We start from the raw sequence: 21,750 nt of genomic DNA, 5'->3' as shown, positions 1-21,750 counted from the left end.
TCCTACAAATTCATATTCAGCGCCTACGCACCTCTTCCTGTTTTTTTCTTTTTCTCGGGTCTACAGGACATCATAATTTGGATGATAAAGCAGCCTACCATTTGCCCAGAATCAGGCATTGGCTCTTTGATCTTGTCCAACTTTTGGCTCATCTGGAACTTTTCGCTCCAACTTTCAGTTTCGTCATACAACATCTGCTGAGACGTATTTTATTATAAAAAAGGTCGTTTCGAGTGACGGTTTATTTTTTGACTAAGTAAAGTGCACATAACTTCTGACCTCGTGTTGTACGACAGCCTATGATTAATTCCACTATCATCCTTTTTGTGTTATATTAACAAGACACACGGCAAAACCATAAGGTAAGTTTATGCATTTTTTAAAACAATTTCTCTTTCAAATCATGATTTCTTTTGCATTTTTTTGCCAAGTAAAATGATGTCTTAATAACGAAAAGGAAATGAATCAAATATCAATTTTGATCGTGGTATTGTAAACAGCAATGACGAAAAGCTATTTTCAAAAACGATTTTCGGAACAATTTATCGTTAAAAAAATTGTTTGATACAATACGTTTTACTATTATCACACAGCACAAGGTAGAGTACAAATAACGCGTGAATAGAGTACAAATACCCTGCGATATTTTGACGAGCCCGGAGGGCGATTCAAATTACGGCACAACAAGTAAAAATACTCAGCGATACCACACACCAAAACGTCTTATAAGATATATTTATCAGGGATGATTTATACGTGAACTTAACCTACCAACTTAACCCAACGTTTATTCATAATTGTTTCCTTAATCTACAATGATCAGAGTTTTATACAAAGCTAACTTTAATTCGAGGCAATCTTCGTATTTTGTACTTTTATTAAGCGCTCATGGAAAATATTTGTATAAAATATTGAGTTGGTGCAAAACGCGTTTATTCAAATTTCCTCCACTGGTAGTCAGGAAGATCGATCTCATTATCTTTTACATCAGGGGGAGTCTACCAGCTGTGTGAATTTGAGCTGAAATATGATGTACCTGTTCTGTTTTCCGCCAGGTAACCATTAAGGCACATTTGATCGCTTGCATTGGGATAAATGTTTAGTCTAGCGACTGATAATTAACGTGTGTGAATTTGAGCTGAAACATGATGCACCTGTTCTGCTTATCATTAGGGCACATTTGATCGCTTGCATTGAGATGATTTTTTTAGTCTCGTGACTAATAATTAATGTTACATGTAAAAAATAGGATGTTTTTCACAAACAGTTGTCACAGGTAGGAAAAAATGGACACGCTGGGCCTTACGTTATGACATCTTATCTTAGTACAGACTATAGGGAGTCTCATGTTCAGCCACGGATTTCGAAATGTCATTTTTAGTCGCCATCATTCACATATCGAAAAAGGAAAAAATAAAATGGATCAAAGGGCTCTTAGAACCAGCTCATTCATGTTATGGCTTAAGTTTGTATTGATTTCTTGGACTCATTGAATATAGGTACAATTGGATTCGGTTTATGTGAACTTTCAAGACAGCAAAATATTAGTTACCCTCATCTTTCACGATCATTTGCACTATTATGAAATATTCCTTGAAATCTTTAGTGTTAGACAAAGCGGCCATTTCATTTGCTTTCTAACAAAGCGGCCACAATCGTTCTAAATAGAATTTCGAGCCTTCATATGGTCTGATTTTCGCATATTAATATTTGCATTGTCGCCAAACAGACGATAGATAAAACTATTAGAAAAGTAAACAAATGGCCAGTCACGAAAGCAACGCTTCGCCTTTTTTCCCTATAAAAATTCGCCAGTTCCATATGTAAGCCAATAACAACTAGATCTTGGGCGGCCACATCTACAACTTCATTATTAGTCTGATGAAGCGGCGACTGGAAAATTACTCCTCTTTTGTAGGTTGCCCCGGCTGAATGAAAATTGTTTCCTTGTTGTTCTTCATAGGGTGGCACATTCGAGCGCCCGATCTGCTCATACGACTGGTCGCTATAATTTGCCAATGGATCAAAACTCCAAGTACCGAGATTCATCTTAAGTTAAAGTTGTAAAATCTGCGAGTTTCGCAGCGAAGGACAACTACTAAAATTTTTTGGTAAACTGAACCCAATTCAATTACCGCTCTAATGGTAGCGTTTACGACAAATGATAGACAAGTTCATCACGGTTTTGTTAATTTAGTAGATTTTGCTAAGCTTTTACCCGGGACAAATTTTGTCGGCGGAATGTTTGAAAATTTGTCCACTTCGGCAAAAAGTTGTCAAGCCGCGACAAACCATCCGCACTAGTAAAGTGTTGGTGATGATGGAAAATTTGTCTAAATAAACAGTTTTGTCGCCAGTGCAGATGACCCTTTCCCTATAAAAACTCGCCGGTTCCTCATGTAAGCCAAAAAACAATGTAAGGCACATATGTGAAAATCAGTGTGTGTACACCCCTGAACGTTGAAAATATATCAAGTCGAAGGAACAGTTTTGGTCTCGGTCCGCATTTTTGTCAATAAAATGAACACATATCGGTTAAAAAGATGAAACGTACGGACCACATGCAAAGCTGTCAATTGTTTCTCGAATAGTGCGCGTGTTAAATATTCAATAGTGACATCTCATTTACATCTATATCTACCTTCATTAAGTCGGTAAAATCTGTACAGACATCACCCCAACCAACTCGTGCGCAAAGTGAGAAGACTATGTGAAAGCTTGAAATGATATTAAGAATGATTTTAATCAAGAAAGGGGCAAGGAATATTCCACAATAGTGCAAATAATCGTGAAAGATGATGGCGGAAAAGCAATTGCGTGACCCTCAGTAAGTTGTAAGATGACATGTTAACACGTATCAGACGAAAATTAGTATAAATTCTCAGTCTGCAATTTGTACCCAGCCTACAGTCTGCATTTTGTACCCGATCAGCAGTCTGCATTTTGTACTGACCGGAGTGGTACTGCTGTTTTTTTTCGAGCGAGCCTCAAGCCTGAACCGAAAACATTGTAGTGAGACTATCTCGGCCGCCATGATTGATTACAAAAAGGCCATTAGCTTATCTCATTTTCAGCTCATTCAAGCTCATTTTGTATCACAAGTGTGGACTGTATGTTGAAGAGCTCCCGTAGAAAAGCACAATCATAGAGCAATGATTACTTTATACCAACTGAAGACGAACGCAAATGCGCGGCTTACCAGTCTGGCTGCCTCTGATGCTCTTCCTCGTGGTCACGGCGTGTGTTGGAATGAACCCGCTACGTGCTTTTGACTTTCACTAGGTGGGGAGGAGTAGCATGCTTCCGTTCACGATCCACGATGCAACTTCCGTCTACGGAATACAACTTCCGTCCACGGTATAAAAGTTCCGTAAGCATCTGCTTCAACACAATACCTCATTCATTGCTTCCAGCATGATCCTAATGAATGGACAGTGAATCTTTAAGTTTCAGTGCTGGCCGGTATTCTCACGTTTGACACTCCACTAAAAACATTTTTCAACGAGGCAAATCGTATAATATTATCATAATCATTTTCCATAAATAAATAAACATGCGGTCAATCTTCCACAAACTCCGTCCACGATGCATAAATTTCGTTAATCGTGACTTCTGCCTCGTATCGCGATATAATCAATCCAACGTTAATATGAAATGTTAAAGCTACTTGCATAATTTTGATTCTGCTGTTAGCCTGTTTAGACTTCACATTTGGCGATTTCGCTTTTAAGCTTTGGATGTGTAGATAAAAGCCATAAAAGAAACAAAATTACAAATAAAGAAATTTGAAACACCCGCTCAGAAAAACGCTCGGTTGGCAAGTCCGGCAATGAAAAATAATCACAGTGTTAAGCAAACTGGGAGGGAGCTGCAACTTGTATTAAAATGCTGCTTAGAAACGAAGCGATTATACTTAATAGAGATAAAACGAAGACAATGTCTAAACTTTATCCAATTTGCATTTGGTGATAATACTACCACGAATGTTCAATTGTATACTGCGCTATCGTCAAGTGAATCATTTTCGTCCTCTAAAGTTAGTTTACAAATGCACATCGACTGTTTGTTGCATCTCGACGGCAATCGAACCTATTTAGTTTCAACTCAATCTTCTAAAAACAAGAGTTCTTAGGCACTTGTCCGCTTTCAGGACCAGTTTCGCCGCTGGATATCTCTCCGTTAACAGGTGCATTTTGGCTAGTGAAGTTACATTTTCCATGAGCCGAATAACCGAGCCTAGATGTCTCTTCCTTCAGATATAGTCTTTCTTGGGCGGAGAAAATAAAATATGACCGAGCTCACCTATCTTAAACATATGCTACATGTGAGCTATACACTTTGTCATTAAACAAAAGCGGTTAATATGATGCCAAAGGAAACAGCGAATAAGAATTAGAAGAAAAATTATCAATAAGAAGAACGACACTGATAATGATAATGACAAAAATATAAATTATTGTAATGACAATAGTAATGGTATTATCTGAATCAAAAAGAAACCAAGAAGGATGTCGCTGTAAAATTATAAAATGTTACGAAGGATTGGTGAGAAAGTCCTGTTTTGGATCTGTAAATGTTAAACTACAAGAAATTTTGATTTTTTTCAAATTAATCCTGATGTGATTGTTCATTATTTTCGTTCATTATAAGAGTACATGGTTTCCTTTGGTAGGCTGCCTTACTTATTCAAGTTTACAACCCCAAAAGTAGTTTCACCCTTTGTATCAATGTATCGGCGATACATTGATACAAAGTTCTTGTCAAACCGAACAATCCATTTTTTAATGATAAGCACTGATGTAAAGTAACTTCGCTCTCGCATCGCAGGAGTTCTTTATAACACGGAAAATTCATTTTCGTTTTGAAGAAGGTTGCATTTCCTTGCCAACGAAAAAGTAAGGTCTAATTTTGTTTTAGTAAATTTACGAGCAACTTCAGTGCTGTTCATTTTAGATTTTGTTTGTCACTATTGGCAATTTTGAAAAAGTAGCAAAACAAAAGATGTCATTTAGTTTCTGAGTAGTTAAGAGACAAAATTAAAACTACATGTATTCGGTGAAAAATATATTTTTATGAATCATGTATTCGGGTTAAAACGAGAGTATGTGGATAAGTGAAAGAAAACGATGAAATCCTATACCTTTTAGCGAAAGTTTTGTGTAAAATCGCCAAATTTGTAGAGTTAGTAAATGAAGATACACTTAGTTAATGACGACCTAGTTTGACTTATGGCCCTCAGTATCCGACGTTCTTCCAGAAAATAACTTATATAATTGTGAATAAACAATCCCATTTGCAGGCCACTTCAAACATCCAAACAACAAATATGTCAACGTGTCATGATGATGAGTAATTTTTGTCTTCGAGAACCGTCAATGTGTTTGGCACTATTAACTCTTACCAGTGTTTTATGGAATCTTCCATTGGCCAGAGGTGAAACATGCAATTCCAATTTGGAGAGTAAGTAGTGTTAACTTCTTTTAAACGTCCTGGTCAAAGAGCATGTATATGCCAATGTTTTTCTTGTATGCACATTAAATGAATGCGTGTATGTACAGAAAGTGAAAAATGGCTACCAAACAAACAGCTCTCAGTCAGAGGATCCAAAGGTATCTTCATCAAAATGTTTAGCATGTGTAGATAAGAGAGGATGAAGATAAATTCTTGACTGATCCAGCGTTGAAATAGACGACGTTTCGGCCTTCTTCGGGTGGAACATAAAAATTAAAAATTAACATTAAAAAGCTACTTTAAAACTCTTGATCGGTCAAGAGTTTGTCACTTACACTTGCTAAATTTGTAAGATAGATTTATTGACAATCTCATATACAAAGAGATTGTGCATTATTCATTTTCTTTTCTTATTATTCAATCTCTCCAACTTAGTCAGACCTGTTGTGGACATCTCTTCAACTCCAGAAAACAGCACATTACCTATTGGTGCCTCCATTAACCTGAATTGTACAGCGGCGCCCAGAATAGAAGATGAAATATATCTGGATAGATATGTCGAGTATATCGAGTGGTACGATCCACAGGATAACAAAGTTGTAGCTAAGTGCAAGCAGCCTCCAAAAAGAAGAAAAAAACGTTTAAGCTGCCCATTAGCGCTTAAAAATCTGACAGTTGACAAATTTGGTCGCTACAACTGCCAAGCCGGCAATGGTTACAAAAAGCACTGCACAAGGAAATCATTTGAAGTAGTGATTCAAGGTAAGAAAACCAGGCTTATCATACCCTTAATAAACAATTATTCCACTCGTGCTTGTTGGATATGCGATGATAGATTGCCAACGAGGCTCATAGGGCAGAATTGACGATAATCGTCTCATATCCAACAAGCGCGAATGGAGTAATTGATTTATAGAAAACGCCTCAAAACATATATAGGCAAATCTTCCCAACTTTATTTTTGCATGAACAAACGAAACGTTACAATGTACCAAAACACTTCCGGTTTGATTCGTCTTCATGCTCGCACATGGTAAAATGACCCATAGCCCATAATGGCTAATCTGATGAAAACTCTTGAATTGCATTATCCAATGATCCAGTTTTAAATATATGAAAGTAGACATCATTTGTTTCTTAATGCAAAGGTAGATGCCGAAGATGTTTAATTCAGGAATAAGGGGCCTCTCAGCTTCTAAGAAACCCCTAGAATGTATGGACAGGCAAGTCCAATTCATAATTCATTGCAAAAGGAAAATTCCGCTGTGGTAATTGGCTAACAAGGCCCGAAATGCACTGTTCAAAGAACGAAATTCTTCACGCAGATAACGATTAAATTTGAATCAGGAGCTATTCGATTGACCTGTCCAAATGCATATCATATTACTTGGTACAGTCGAACCTGTATTAAGCGAAAAAACAAAAGCAAAATTGAAACAAACACAACGCCACTAATGCCACTGTTATAATTGACCACTTTATGTGCAGAATCTCGATGAAAGATACTATTAACTTCGTTTTTTGCAGAGAAGCATAAATTAAAAAAATTATTTGAAGGATCATACTTATTTTTATTCGAGTGGTTGGGCTATAAGTGGCTGTTAAAAACAGGTGGAGGGCAATACAAAGAGGCCGTTGGGACTTTGTTGATTACGACCGCTAAGTAGAGGTAACCGCTTAATACAGGTAAAAATTATAGTGATTAAAGGGAGACAAACTGAGGACTTTGGCAACCGACAAACACTAATTCAAGCGACTGCTTAATACAGGGGTGGTCGCTAAATACGGTGCCGGCGATGCTGTAGCAGAAAAAAAAACCTACATATTCTTTGGAAGATGAGAAAAGAATTATTTTGTGAAAAAAAGAAAAAAAAAAGAATGATGATAATTAGAATGAAAAAAGGGAAGAGGTTCACACTCCGGGAAGGGAGGGTTGACCAGAAATAGTTCCTTCTGGGTATCTGTATAAGCAGTTCATCTTCTTGTGTGGCATAAAAGTGTGATAATGAAAATATCCTTTCGTTCTGCCGTCATTTGCTTACGAAATTAACTTCATACCAGATTATCTCAGTAACAAAAGGGGATATTTATTGCAATGTATTTTTCCCTACAGGTCTTGCGCCAGAGTTAGTAGAAGTTCCTCGCAACCAAAGCATTGATATAGGGGCCAATGTAACTTTCAACTGCACCGCCACAGGTCTTCCTAAGCTAAGCATCTCATGGATCAAAAACAGTGATTCATCTGCCTTACAAACCAACTCAAGGGTGACATTCAGTTCAAGTTATAACAATTCAAGTTCATCAAAAAACCACAAAACCATGCAAGGCCAGCTGCTTATTACAGGAGCGAAGAAAGAAGATTTTGGCAAATATCAATGTGAGGCCAAAAACAGTGCTGGTAAAAATTTGTCGCTGCCAGCTTTCTTAACCTCGAAAGATTCAGGTTAGACATGAATATGCATTAGTGTATGTTTGTCTTCCTTATCACTTCAAAGTTGAAAACCCACGAAGTCTTCTACTTGCATGCCAACTCAGTCTCCCAATTGAAATTCCCCCAACACCATGTAAGCGAGATAAGCTCGGCTTTTGAATGATTGCTTCTTGGTGTACATTTCCGTAGATTATAAAAACTCTCGGAGTGTTACCAGAGTATCAAGAGCTAGAAAATAAGCAGTTCTCTGTAAAATGTTTATACAAATCTTTTAAGTTGTCATTTCAGTTTCACCCGGTTACTGTACCTCCTCAGTCTTCTTATCATCAAGACTCCCCTTTAAGTCCAATTCTCTTCAAACCGGGTCTTTCGAGCGGCAAAAAAGCCTTGGGCCCCGACATCCACAAGAAAGATTACAAATGAGACAATTCATAATGTCGCATTCATTCATATTGATTATTTTTGTTTCAATTTGGTAGATGACCAGAAACCTGAGATCGTTGAAGGTCCAAAGAACCAAAGTGTCCTGATCGGTTCCAATGCTACCTTAAGCTGCACTGCTAGGGGTCTCCCAAGGCCAAAAATCCGCTGGATAAAGGACAATTCTTCATACCCTTTACAGTCTAATCTCAGAGCACGTGTCATTCCAGACGGGCCAACCAATCGCAGCCAGCTTTTTATAACGAGAGTAGAGATGGAAGACTATGGAAAATATCAATGCATTGCAAATAATAGCATTGGAAGAAGCCGATCAGGAGTAGCTGTCTTGAACAAAGGTTAGGTTTTTTTTAAATAGAAGGGAAAAAAATAGGGTGAGAGGGGTCCTTCTTAACTACAAGTGCTGTTCTTAAGAACAACGTATTTTTTATAATTTATCCACAGCAACTCCTACTCTCACCCCCGTGAAAAGAGAGCCAGAAAATTCAGCATCTCAGACAACTATAGTCGCTGTATCATGCACTTTGGCAGCTGCTGTTATTTGTGTAGTCACTGTGTTTGTGTGGAATCGGCGTAGAAATCGTGACAAGGAGGTAAATAATACGTTTCGTGACATCCCCACACAGAGTAATGATCTCCTCTGTCCGTCATGCGACTTTGCTTGTGCTGGCGTCCAGAGGAATGCTGGGATTGACCAGCCAAGAATCATGCAGTTTCCCAAGGGGGTAAGATGCAGAGTCGAGAAAAACTTCCCAATTTAACTGATTATCATCATTATTATTGTTATTATTATTATTACGAGCTATTTTCCCTTTCGTGGTGATTTCCGTCAGTTTGGCCTTATTTGGCAAAATTCGGCCTTTAAAATGAGTCAAGGCCTAGGAAATGTCCATTTCTGTCCCTACTTCGTCTACTCTGAATTGTCCTTTCCCCCACTTTGAGTCGGTAAATATCTTATGCAGAAACAAGCAGGGGCTTGTGCGACCCATATTCACGGGATTTATGAAGCAGTTCAATCTGAAAAAAAGATATATTCCTTACTTACCTTAGAATTATCACACTTGAGGATTATCGTTGTGAAAGATGGTGCGTCTATTTCAATTTGTTTCCTTCCTTATAAAACAGACGCTATTTAAATCGCATACGACTAGTAAATCAAAGTGCGAGAGATTTTAGTTCGTCAAGTTTAAATGCATGATTATGAAGGGGTCTCAAACAAATGATAGAGATGATAAATCTTGGATAGATATCACAATTTCCTATTCTCTTAAATTATATGACAGGGACTAAACCGTGCAGCAAAGGTGTACCTGAAAAAAGGTCAACAGTTGAAAAATGGGATACAGGACCTTGAAAACAATCGGTCGCCCAATAGCCAAACCATCGAAACTCCCGAGGAAAGGCTTCTGTTAGTGGGGGATGGAGTAGGGGAGAGACTGCCTCCAGACGGAAGCGAGCAGGATGATTCGGTGCAAGGAATAAAAGAAAGAGGTCAAGAGAGATTAGAGTCGGGTGAGGGGATTGCTGGTGGTCACATTTTCACACCTGATAAGCACCTAGGTGTCGACGAACAGCGGGATTGTGGAGAGATATCTAAAGAGACCGAGGAAGAATCTGAAAACTTGGAAAATCTTGAAGTGTTTGATGAAATACTCGGAGAGGGCGAATTTGGAATCGTCTACAAAGGTCGCTATGGTGGAAAAGACGGAAACATGACAGATGTAGCTGTGAAAAAGCTAAAAGGTAGTTACACGAAATCGAAATGTCTACTTGTTAATTCCTAAATACAGTGGCATACCTCTAAACTGATTTTCCTTTTTCGAAGCTATGCGCCATCTTAATTTTTTCACCATTTTTCCTCTGAACACTTTCTGCAGCCCTAACCAAGACAGTTTTTTCCATACGTAATTTTGTTACCATAGCCAGATACGATGAGCGAACTACGTAAAATGAAGCAATTTAAGAAATTCCCATTTTTTTTTCTCTACGTCATTGTAGACCCTAGTGCCATTGCCAAAGAAACCCTGCTTAATGAGATAAGGACCTTAAAGAAAGCTGGGAAACATCCTAATATTGTCACTTTGATTGGCACAAGGATAGAGGAAGGTAAGTCAGTTTTCGACGATGCAATGCCGTCTTAGAAATATGCGTGTTTACTTAGTGATTGACAGTAACAAGGTAACGTTTCAGCCGTGTGTAAGACCAGTTAGAACAGTGCATGTACCGACCTTATGATTAAAGACAGATAATTACACTTAATACGTGTCATGTTAAAAATCTGTGCTTCTTGATCGGAAAACATTTTTTCTGTTTTTTGGGCACCAACTAAACCTAAATTACCGATCGCGACCAATAACTTCCAATTTCTTTCTCTTGTCAACTCTAATGTGTTTGCTCTACTCTCTCAAGGAAACGTTCTTGTGATCACTGAATTGATTCATGGTGGCAGTCTGGAAAATCTTTTGAGGGCGCCAGGGGAAAGGAACAATTATCATAATGTCTGCTGTAAGCTGAATGACCGGCAACTGGTCACAGTTGCATTTCAAATCGCCATGGGAATGCAGCACTTAGAGGAGAGAAAGGTAAGACCGGCTGGCAGTGTGTAGAAATGTAAAGGTAAATTTGCCAACCTTCCATTAAAGATGACTGTTCTCAAGAGATTGGAGACAGTGGATAATCTCTTTCTGCACTAAATATAACGTTCGAGGTTTTGAAGTGGCTTAAAGACATATTGACGATCCCTGGCATATTGGTTTAGGCCACCCAATCATTCGTGAGCCTCTGTTAAGCAAAATATATATAACGTGGGCAATCCCAGCTTATAAATTGGCTTCAGGACACCTTGTGGATCTTTCGCGCTTTCTTATGGGCCACTCCATCATTGAGCGTCTCTAAGGAAAAAATTATACATTGTCTTTTCTCACAGTTTGTCCATCGCGACTTAGCAGCGAGGAATATTTTAGTCGATGCCAACTTGGTGGCTAAAGTTGGAGACTTTGGATTAGCCAGGGACATATCCGCTGCTGGTATATACACCGTAACCTCCAGCGTAAGTACGCTTTGCAATCAAAATCAACAACTAAACAGAAAAGTGAAAGAAACTGACATGCATTTAAATTGATACTCTTCCTCGGTACAATCGAGCAGAATAAATGAATTTATTCTAACGACATAATTTACATTGAAACTCTCAATGAGCTGTGTATTATGTGACACGTTTACTTAATTAATCATAACAATTACAATTTCTTCAAATGCGATTGATGCACAAATGGCTTTATATTTCACAAAATTTTCCGTAGATTTGTAATCGGACAGTTGGTTGTAATTGGACACCTGTAATCGGACAGTTTAAGCAGCCAATCCTACCCAGCCAAATCCACCGAACACAGAATTGATTACATTAACTATAGAAACAACCATTTTACCCAAAAAAACTGGGGAGTTTCGTGACAAACAAATCGGACTCCCGCTTCGTGACCGTCTGATTTGTCAATCACTCGTATAATTACAGACCGAATTGGACTCCAGTCGGTCTTATTACCATTATTAATTATGGAATACTGTCTGAAGCTATGGTTATGTTAATAACAATAACAATAATGGGCACGGTAACTATCACTCTGGTTTTTAACTGGAAATCAGTTATAATTACAGACCATTATATATCTTAACGTCGAAAAAGAACTCCCTTACTATAATGAATGCACCCTTCCGATTCATAAGTCATCCGCTTCACAGTTTCAAAGGGCATTGCCTGCACTACAAACAGTAACTTGCTCACATGAATCTATCTTTTCAACAGGGCAAGGTTCCGTGGAGATGGTCGTCGTTAGAATCTCTACGAGATCTGCATTTTACATCCATGAGTGATGTGTAAGTTTCATTTTGTCTTTGTCAGTTTTCTGTCTCTTGACTTCGAGTCGAAAGTATTGCCTAGTTGAAAGGATTTCCGAAAAAAAAAAATTCTGCCGTGCGCTCGATTATATCCCTTGGAGCATTGTCATGGTTACATCTGGGCTTTCTTTTACGTTTTTTGTTTGTCTTCATGTACATGTACATGCATGGTGTATCTATACCTATTTGCATTTATGGACACACCATGAGAACTTAGCGTGACTTAAGAAATTACTTCCTTCAAATCGAGCATCATATGCACATATTACCTGATTGAAATAAATACCAGAGGCAAGGTCCACATAAGAGGAAAGACTCAACGAAGTTTTGAGTGATGTAAATATCCATTAAACACTAAAAGAATACAACGAGACTCGATCTTCAATCAATTCAGCGCTAATCGTTCGAATTCTTTACTCACTGAAGTTATTAACCCTTTCACTCCCAAGATCTCATTGTTAATTCTCCTTACTGTCTGCCACACAATTCTTTAGCTTCTATTCGGAGAATTTGGTATGGGTTCAACTAATAATCTTTTTATTGGTAATTTTTTTTAAAAATTAAACCGTCTTTTTTTAAATCACATTACTTGCCTGCTTGATATTGTTTTGATATTGTAAGGAGAAATTCTGTTTTGGGCTAAGGCCTTGATGCTTATTTGCAGGTGGTCATTTGGTATCGTTCTATGGGAAATCACCACTTATGGTAAGTGTGATGTGTTACTATGTACGACTTAAACGACATCTTATGAACTACAAATCATATTCTCGTCATGAGGCTCCAATCCGTAAAGCAGCCTAAAGTTAGCAAGGCTCTTCTGTAAAGCTAAACATATAGACACAAGCATTTTCATTTTGGAAATGACTATTGCCAGTCAGACGAAACTAAACAAGATGAGAAGACCGCTTCCAGTTGTAGGTTGTGCTCGTGTCAAACATTTTACACGTGCTATATCTTATTTATCACAGTGCTGCACTTAATTTTATCTACCTAAATCAGCCATATTAAGTCTTTGCAAGTCTCTATTTATTTACAAAGTTATTGCTGAAATACTTATTGTCTTAAATGATATTCTTTAAAAACTGAAATCGTTAAATCATACCTTATTTCCGCCAAACAGGTGAGTTGCCGTACCCTGACATCACATCACCAATTGGCTTAGTAACTCGACTTGCTTCGGGATACCGGATGCCTCGTCCCGATCGATGCTCGGAAGAACTGTAAGCTATAAAGTCCTAAATAATGCCAGTAAAATTCAGTTGAATCATTGAATATCAAGAAGGCTTTAAAAAATGGACGTTTACCTCCCGGATTTTTCTAAAAATAATTGAAAAGCGTTTTACCTTTCGAGCAAAGTCTCGCAAGATCCGTTGACACTCAATATTTCTAGTTGAAAATCAAAACGATGTATTAAGCTAAGTGAATCAGTCGTGATGATTTAAGAACAATTTATACATCAAATCAAATGTCACATTCGGCCAATATGTGATCTTTCCAATGATCATTGTCAGGAGTTGAAAATCACCTCTTTGCACCCCTTTCCACGCTTGGTATGGTCCATTCAGATGCTGAGGGTATCAGTTGCAAGACAATGTTAGCTAATACTTTATTGAATTTTTAGATATGAGCTCATGAGTTCTTGTTGGAAAGAAAATCCTTTGATGAGACCAGCCTTTTCGCAGATCGCCCAGCGGCTGAAGAATTTTTTGCGAGAAGTGAAGGTAATTAATGGTTGTATTTAGAAGCTTTCCATTTCTTCCCTTCTTTTCGCTTTGCTCAAAATAATATCTGCCCTCTTCTTCCTCCTTCCATTTATTCATCTTTGCTTCCCTTCACCCTTCCATGGATCCCTCTGTCACTCTGTCAGTCCTTCTGATAAACCTTTTATCTCCAACTGCAGCTATCGACCCATCCATTCGTACACATACTCATCCATCCACTTGCTTTCCGTCTATCGATGTGACCTTAACTTCCATTCGTTCCTTCATCCGCTTATTCGTAAGTTCATTCTTTCTTAGATTTAATTCTTATACGGTACAACCGTTTTTTCTATCCTTATTCGTATTTTTTTGCGACTAATTTATTCAGAGGACATATACAAATATCACAGAGTTCAACGATGGAGAAGCTTGATGATACCCTGACGCTGAAGCAAACACCTCATTTTATGTAATTGATAGTAGGAAGATAGCCACGAGATCTCAAATAAGCACATAGACTCAAAAATTTAGAATCAATTTTTTTCCTTTGTGGAGGAAAGTTTTCCTCACAATAAGTACTGCAAATCGTAGCATAGAATAAAACGGTGCATCCTGTAATACTTACAATGCTGAAGTGGCCAAGAAAAATCATTGCTATCGCGTAAATAGACTAGATTAACGTGGATTGCATTAACTCAGAAAAAATTTAAGCACGCATCTGATCTAGCTTAAAACAGGTCCTCCTTATCAGTGCTACCGCACGAGTGCTTTCTTGGCTCGCAGGCAGGCTACTCTTCTTCCGTGCTCTAGCCGCTTTCAGCGTGCTTTACAACAGAATAGAACACAGTCGAGGCTTCTTTATTTGTTAAATAAAAGATGGACCTTTTGAAAGGTAATGACTTTCGAATAAACATTTAACCATAAATCAGGGTCACAGAGAGTGTAAGGGGCAGAGTGTGACACGCGACACAAGACAGAAATAATCTTCAGCAAAATAACATCCTAAAAAGTATCTTTACCAGAGTAATGATAATCATATCAACACGTAAATGAAGTGAAAGTGTGTTGAGAAAACAATTTAATTCTGTATTACAACCAGACTAAAATTTTCTCTCGACTTTATTTCTGATTGGTAAATGCTTAGGGCTTTTTACATGTCATTAAAATGCCTTTCTTCAAAATATTCTTTATTAAATAAAAACTGTTTACACCATCATAATTAGAGAATATCTGTTATATATATGTATATATAATAATCGCTGAAAGTTACCGGATCCTAAATATCTTAAGAAGAAGTTAGACACCACCATTTCGGGCCAAGATTTAATGGTAGAGGTTAATGGTTCCCGAAGTACTCCCAGAAGTTTTTGTGTCAAAAGCTGTTATTGGAACCTGACCTCTAAAAATTTGGCGATAAAACTATCACAGAATATTACAATCAAGAGTTCACAAGAAAGCTAACGAAGGGTGGCCTTCGCATGCAATGTTAAGACAAATAAAAAAACACCCACCAAGATAAGAAGAAAATTGTCTCACAACTTTCATGGTTTCAAACCTGGTTAGTTAACGAGTGACAGCCAGACAAGAACATAACGTAGATGTGAAATACCAACGAACTCAATAACTAATCTGGACAGATGAGCACAACAGTCGATTCTATTTTGGCCTTTTCTACTGCCTGGCAGCTGCCAAGCACTGATTGGCGGAAACTCCTCTCTTCTTGGTTAACTGGACAACATCTGATCATATCATCACCAGCTACGGCTGAATCGCCCACATCGAGGCATTTTCGCTCCATTAACTGCACCTTTTGTTCAACAGCTTGAACATCTCACACATCTGTGACGCCTGCCGATCGTCTGCATAGTAAAGTTCTTTCCACCCGTGGCTCCATTTTGTCCTTTTCTTGGTGTTTTCCTGAAGTAGCTTCAACCATTTTCGGATTTTCTCGTCTAGGTCATATCCCTGTATTCTTTTCCTCAGTCGGCAAAGCAAAATATTGTTCACTCTGATCGACAGCGGAAGGCAGGCCATTAAAGGAATCATGATTGTTCAATTAAGTTCTAAAAACTGAAGAAATATAACTTTGGTCAGACCTTACGTGTGAATGGTGTTTACGCACGTGCCCTGTGGCACTACTCTTATGTATTGAGCACTGTTTTACGAAAGTCAAGATTTTACACTTTATATATATATATATTTACAGTGCTCGACACGTATGATTATGATTATCCCACAAATTCATATTCAGCGCCTACGCACCTCTTCCTGTTTTTTTCTTTTTCTCGAGTCTACCGGACATCACAATTTGGATGATAAAGCAGCCTACCATTTGCCCAGAAACAGGCATTGGCTCTTTGATCTTGTCCAACCACGATGGTCGGTTGCTATGTAAACTCCTCCCGTTGCTATCTTAGAGGTCACGTGACGACGCGTTCACGGCTTGAGCTGATTTAAGGCGTCAAGCTAAAGGGCTTTTTTCAGTCGTTTATTTTTTTTTCATATTGAATGACTATGGCCTTTCACTTATGGCAGAAGAGAGAAAAAAATCAGGTTTTTCGACTGACTTCTCCACGAAACGGCTCGTCTAAGATAGGTACGCTACCGGCTAGCAACGGGTTTACAGAAGCCAATACGTCAACACAACCGTTGTGATTTCTGTATTTCTAGAGTCCTAGGACTGAGAGAACAATTTTTTACTTAGGGGGCTCCACTGTTAAGACAAACGCAGAACAAAAACGAAGAAAATACACCCAAAATACCTGTCCTCCTCCCTAAAAAGTATAATTTTGACCGTTTAGTTACCGAGCGTGCCATAAATTGAAAGTTGAAAGTGGACTTTGGTGTAAATGGCGTCGTTTTCGCCGTTTTCTTTTTCTTGAATTTCCTCAGGCTCAATGTCGAGTGTTTTATTTCATCTGTAGCCCTGAAGGAGACCGTAAATGTTGCGGAAAAAGCCGAAAATGCAACAAAGGGAAAGGCCATGTGGGCAAATGTGATTCGAAACGACAAGTAAATCGTTTCTGGGAAACATCGCCCATTTTTAACATTCATAAGGAGCGCCAAACGCTCCAAGACAACTTTCGCCATCTTCAAGTCCAAGAAGATGCTTTATCCAAGAAGGAGCAAGATATCTTGGCTTTACAAAGGGAGACAGATGCTCTAGTGGAGGAATCAGGTTAGTTTCCTACCTGTAAGTGGGTTAGTTGCGGCAAGATAAACGGAATTGACTATTATTTATTCATTTATTTGCCGTTTTGGAATTGTCATTATTTTGATGATGATTCCCTATCTTTGTTTATAGAAAGAGCACTGTAAAAATCAAAAGGAGAGAAAGAGACACTAGACAAAGAAATAAGTGAAACAGAGGAGACACTGAGAGAACTAAAGGAGGCATATGAGAAAGTGAAAAAGCTGTTGAAGCAGAAGGATTATTCCCGAAGACGAAGGACTGCTGCTAGCACATCATATGAAATGATTAATGATTATAAGTCGAGCACTAGATATAGGAGAAGGGAAGAAACTAAAAACAATTTAGAATTTATTCATGGGGGTTTTGAAGCTTCATTGTATGGGGCATGGGATTTTTTGGCTGCCAATGCAAGTAATGAAACCATGACCAAATTAATGAGTAGTTATAAGAGGGGCCGATTTCTTCAGGGTATTTTTGAGAGAGCCATTAATGATTTTCAGAAGTCAGAAGAAGTACTGAAACAGTCTGTGGCACTTAAATATCAGAGTTATTTGTCTAGAAGAAAGTATAATCTTGTCTGTAAAACACAGAGTTCATTTTTTAATGCTGAAAAAGAAGTCTGGCTGCCACGTAACATTAAATGTCTTGGAGTTGACTTAAGGTTACCCAAGCTCAGCTTCTCAGATGACAATGTTGAAAAGTTTGTGAAAAGTTTAGACATTGGTCATGTCACACAGATCCCAGGGGTATCAGGTGTTTCTCGCACAGTCACTGGCCTGGTGTTTATGATTATGGATTTGCACTTGAGAGTTCCCCATCTTTCTTGTTAACTTGTCTGGTTCAATGAAAATGAAAATCATTTTATTTTTCAGTTCTCAGATGATGGAGCTCCTGAAACAAATGAGCTGACAATGTCAATAGGAAGTATGGTGTGCTGGAACTTTGGAGATCAGGTACGAAGTAGGGACTTCCAGTACCTCCTCCACTGTGTAAGTGTAAAAGAGAGAGATCAAATAATGCATGACCTCTGGAAGCAGCACACTGAAGAGATGAAAATGTTGGAAGGTAATGTTTTGACTGTTTGTGATAAGGAGTGCACTGTTGAATTTCAGCCAGGAGCAGACATGTCCTGGCAGAGCTGGGCTGCCAATGAACTCAACCAGGCAGCTACATATCCTTCCCCATATGCAAATGTTCATAAAGGAAACATGAACACTATGGGAGGTAGTATTGGAGAAGGTAAAGATGACACCTGGAAGCCTTACATTATGGAAATGAGAACCTCTAATACTGAGAAGGTAAACAATTTTATCGCCTCTCTTCCCCCAAACCTTTCAGAAAAAAATAAAATTCCAGAAAGTTGCAGTTTATGGCTGAAAATGGCATCTGACAGTTAGGTCTCCCAAGGATTGGGCATTTTGCAGACAAGTTAAGGCCAGAACCCATGCACTGTGAGATCAATGCCTGGCAGCATTATATTGATCTCCTATATTTAGAGGCAGTAAGAAGAGGAAAGTTTGATCCTTTTGTTTCTGCCCTGGCAGCACCTATAGGGAATAGAGATGGAGATGTTAAGGAGGGAAAACCCCAAAAGACTCTTTTGAGGGTTTCTGATATAGACAGTGTTGGGGAGCGTGCTAGAAAGCAGGAAATGTTGCAGAAATCAGAGGAGGACCTAAAACAATACCTGCAGAAGACAGGTTTTCCTCATGTAAGGCATGCAACAAGTGAGGGGGGGTGTGGACTGGGATACTTGGTTTCAAGAGTAAAAGAACATTTTAGTGATGAAACTAACAGGTATAACAAGTTACCAGTTAGGCTTATTGGCAATCAAGCTATTGCATTGGCTCGATATTACTACCGTTTAGTTGACACTTTAGAAAGTGAAGATGAAACAGAGGCACAAACAATCCAACGACTGGCTCTTAGCAAGATAGGTGAGTATCTGAGGAATGCTGGGGGGCTTTTTAATAGAATAGAGACCAATTCTGCTCAGGTTGCAGAACTAAAAGAAATGTGTAGTATGTATTTTAACCTGATGTCTTTGTTTTTTTCATCCAGTGTTAATGTCACAACATGGACAATTGGATATGCCATTCCCTATCATGCAAATTTGCTGTTTACAAGGTATGGGGTGGGCTATGGCATTGTCTCTTTGCAGGCTAAAGAGGCCAAACATTCTGGAGTGAAGGAAGATTTGACCTTAACTAACCGGTCAAATGTAAGTACTGCCACTGGTAAATGGTGGCAAGTCATGCAAAGTAATTATGTTCGCTCATTTTACCTCCCAGAACATCAACCAATGCCCTCTTCTTGTACCTCACACTACCAATCACGTTCTCCACCACACTGTTACCAATCAAATGTTTGTAATTGTGGTAGAAATAAAGAAAACGATTTGCTCGGTTGTCAAGTTTGTTTGTCTGGTATTAACTTTGTGACTTGTGCAAGCAGCAGAAGTCTGACAGAATCAGTGTTGTGTACACTAAAACATGTTGTCTGTAAACAGTGCAATACTCGCTTTGCTGATAACCTATCATTATCATCTCATTTAAAGTTCTGCAATGCCACTGAGGTAAGAAAGGTAGCTATCAAGCCAACTTTGATGACAGTACCTAGTTTAAAGGAAGCTTTACGAAGTAGAGGATTAAGCACTGCAGGTACTAAAGAAATTCTAATTAAGCACCTTGAAGGTGCATTGGCTGGGGAGGGGTAGTTGAATTATTTTTTAATCAACAGTTTAAATCTCCCAAAATATTTGAATTGAAAGTTATTTTTCTTTGCCAAGTTGGTGCACAATAAGGCATACTTGTTATGAGAATGATAACTAGGCTCTCAACAAATTCTGTGTACCAGTAATGTGAGTAATATACCTACTTCATAAGAAAAATATATTTAAATTGGTGCAAAATTTTTTAAATTAGCTATGTTTGTCAGAGAGGTTAAACCTGTTCAAATGTAAAAGTACTGTTGTCACTGATATCACTTGGTATGCACTAATATATTACATTTAAAACTTTATTAACCCATTATTTTTTTACTAACTTGCATTTTAGAGGCAGGGTTTCTGCTCTAATGAATTTATGGAATTTTGTACTTAAAGGTTTGGCCACTTAACCCTTTACATGCCAACAACAGCATGAATATTCTCTATACTGTTCTCAATATATTTTACAAGGTGTTGACAAGGAGAATTTGCTAAATAATCAAGAGCTTCATTAGTTAATAATTATTTCCCTCATTCTTGTGACCTTATGTTTAATTTGGGCTTAATATTGTAAGAAGAAATTAGATGCTAGACATTGTAAGGGGTCAAAGGGTCAATAACTAATGACCCAGCATTTTGCTTATGTTGACACAATAAATTTGTTTTAGTAACGGATTTGTCTTAAATAAAAGGTACATGAATTTGCAGCTTGATAGTTTTAATAGTAAGATGAAGTATACACAGATAAATGAAATTTGTATCTAAAAGGAGTAATTCTGTATACTGATAGATAATTTCATAAATGAGTCAGACATCATTGTTAGTCAAATAATAAAAAAGCTTTCAGCTATCGTGTTTAGGTAAAACCATAATTCTATTTATTCACTCCAATGTATTACAGTCTACAAGATACGAAGATAAAATTTTAAAATATCTGCTTGTATTAATAACATGGTTCCTTTAGAATTTTGTTTCAGATTACATTCAAGGTTGTCATTCTTTTGATGTATGAAGTTTCGTGACAAGGTCTAACAAAACATTAGCAAGTCCTACTGTTAATTAACTGTCAAGCCAGATAGTGTTCAAATTCAATAGCTTTTGCAAATTTGAGTCCTTTGAAAATCCTTCTCGATCATAGCGCTGCACGCAAAATGTGGTTACTACCCTTTGTTGTTTTGTTGAATAAACCATTTGCAGCGGCGTAGTTTGTGTTACGACAACAATAATTGTTGTCTTGCCGTTGTAACTTTGAAGCACGCGACCATCCTCGGGGATTTTCTCGAAGTGCCGCTTCTTGAGAAAATTCTCTCCTTTAAATCTCGCGAGAGACCAAATTTTTTCTGCAGTGTCGAGCCTTTGGAAAGTTAGCGTTATTCTCTCACCATTCTTGGTTGCGTCCGCGCTTCCCCCGTAGCCTTGTACTAAAACCCAGATATGTTTAAATATTTGAAATGGCATAAAGAGAGTGATGGGCGCCATAAGACCGGTCATTCTAGAGCGAGCGAGCTTCGCATTAATAGAGAGCCTGATCTCCTTTAGGAAGCCATCCAGGGGACCTACAAGCTCCAGCTTGTTGCCTGTGAGTTCTTCCAACACGGGATCAAGGTCTCTCATCCCGTAATTAGGTTTATTTTCTGCGAAACGAACCCTCCTCAACCATTCTTTCTCCGTAGAGAACTTCATCTCTACGGAGTTGGTATTCCAAAACCGGTCTCCTCTCTCTGTTTCATCCTCCATGCCGAAGTGCCTTAAACAGAGTTTGTCTGATGTGCTCGCGCTGTTATTATTTGCCGCCATTTTTGAATAGGCCTTTACTTTTCGTGCCAACTGCCGCTGACGATTTCTGCGCCAGCGCGCATCAGAGTTGCGGGAGGAAAACCCATGGCAACCGACCATCGTGAACTTTTGGCTCATCAGGAACTTTTCGCTCCAA

At 38.3% G+C, this 21,750-nt stretch overlaps 2 protein-coding genes and 1 pseudogene across 5 annotated transcripts; 2 read left to right on the top strand and 1 right to left on the bottom strand.

The window, feature by feature from the left end:
• The first annotated feature begins 261 nt into the window (after nt 1-261).
• LOC131772548 (fibroblast growth factor receptor 4-like) lies at nt 262-15,165 on the top strand. Of its 4 annotated transcripts, XM_066167843.1 has the most exons (16): nt 274-362; nt 992-1,055; nt 5,300-5,460; nt 5,887-6,213; nt 7,565-7,894; nt 8,362-8,658; nt 8,765-9,045; nt 9,604-10,063; nt 10,319-10,426; nt 10,730-10,902; nt 11,247-11,369; nt 12,126-12,196; nt 12,882-12,922; nt 13,338-13,437; nt 13,839-13,938; nt 14,306-15,165. In XM_066167843.1, exons 3-16 carry the CDS (start codon nt 5,340-5,342, stop codon nt 14,348-14,350), a joined length of 2,577 nt encoding a protein of 858 aa, XP_066023940.1. In that variant the 5' UTR covers nt 274-362; nt 992-1,055; nt 5,300-5,339; the 3' UTR covers nt 14,351-15,165. The 4 variants fall into 4 exon arrangements, with proteins under 4 accessions (XP_066023936.1, XP_066023940.1, XP_066023933.1 ...); XM_066167839.1 differs by lacking the exon at nt 992-1,055 and having other exon boundaries at nt 262-362; XM_066167836.1 differs by lacking the exons at nt 274-362; nt 992-1,055 and adding an exon at nt 2,718-2,827.
• Nucleotides 15,166-17,391: 2,226 nt separating this feature from the next.
• LOC131772442 (uncharacterized) lies at nt 17,392-20,494 on the top strand (annotated as a pseudogene).
• A 382-nt stretch (nt 20,495-20,876) lies between these two features.
• LOC131772443 (uncharacterized) lies at nt 20,877-21,713 on the bottom strand. Its single transcript, XM_066172613.1, has one exon. The coding sequence runs from the start codon at nt 21,711-21,713 to the stop codon at nt 20,877-20,879; it is 837 nt and encodes a 278-aa protein (XP_066028710.1).
• Nucleotides 21,714-21,750: the final 37 nt, after the last annotated feature.

This window comes from Pocillopora verrucosa, chromosome 1 (genome assembly GCF_036669915.1).
Source record: "Pocillopora verrucosa isolate sample1 chromosome 1, ASM3666991v2, whole genome shotgun sequence".
Lineage (NCBI taxonomy): Eukaryota > Metazoa > Cnidaria > Anthozoa > Scleractinia > Pocilloporidae > Pocillopora > Pocillopora verrucosa.
This window is presented reverse-complemented; position numbering and strand designations above follow the sequence as displayed.

Bases quoted from the DNA above. Each gene is read 5' to 3' on its own strand.
- LOC131772548 (XM_066167836.1), top strand. From the start codon at position 2,796: ATGATGGCGGAAAAGCAATTGCGTGACCCTCA. The intron at 6,214-7,564 runs GTAAGAAAACCA...TTTTCCCTACAG, and splicing joins ATTTGAAGTAGTGATTCAAG to GTCTTGCGCCAGAGTTAGTA. The intron at 13,939-14,305 runs GTAATTAATGGT...TAATTTATTCAG, and splicing joins ATTTTTTGCGAGAAGTGAAG to AGGACATATACAAATATCAC.
- LOC131772443 (XM_066172613.1), bottom strand. From the start codon at position 21,713: ATGGTCGGTTGCCATGGGTTTTCCTCCCGCAACTCTGATGCGCGCTGG.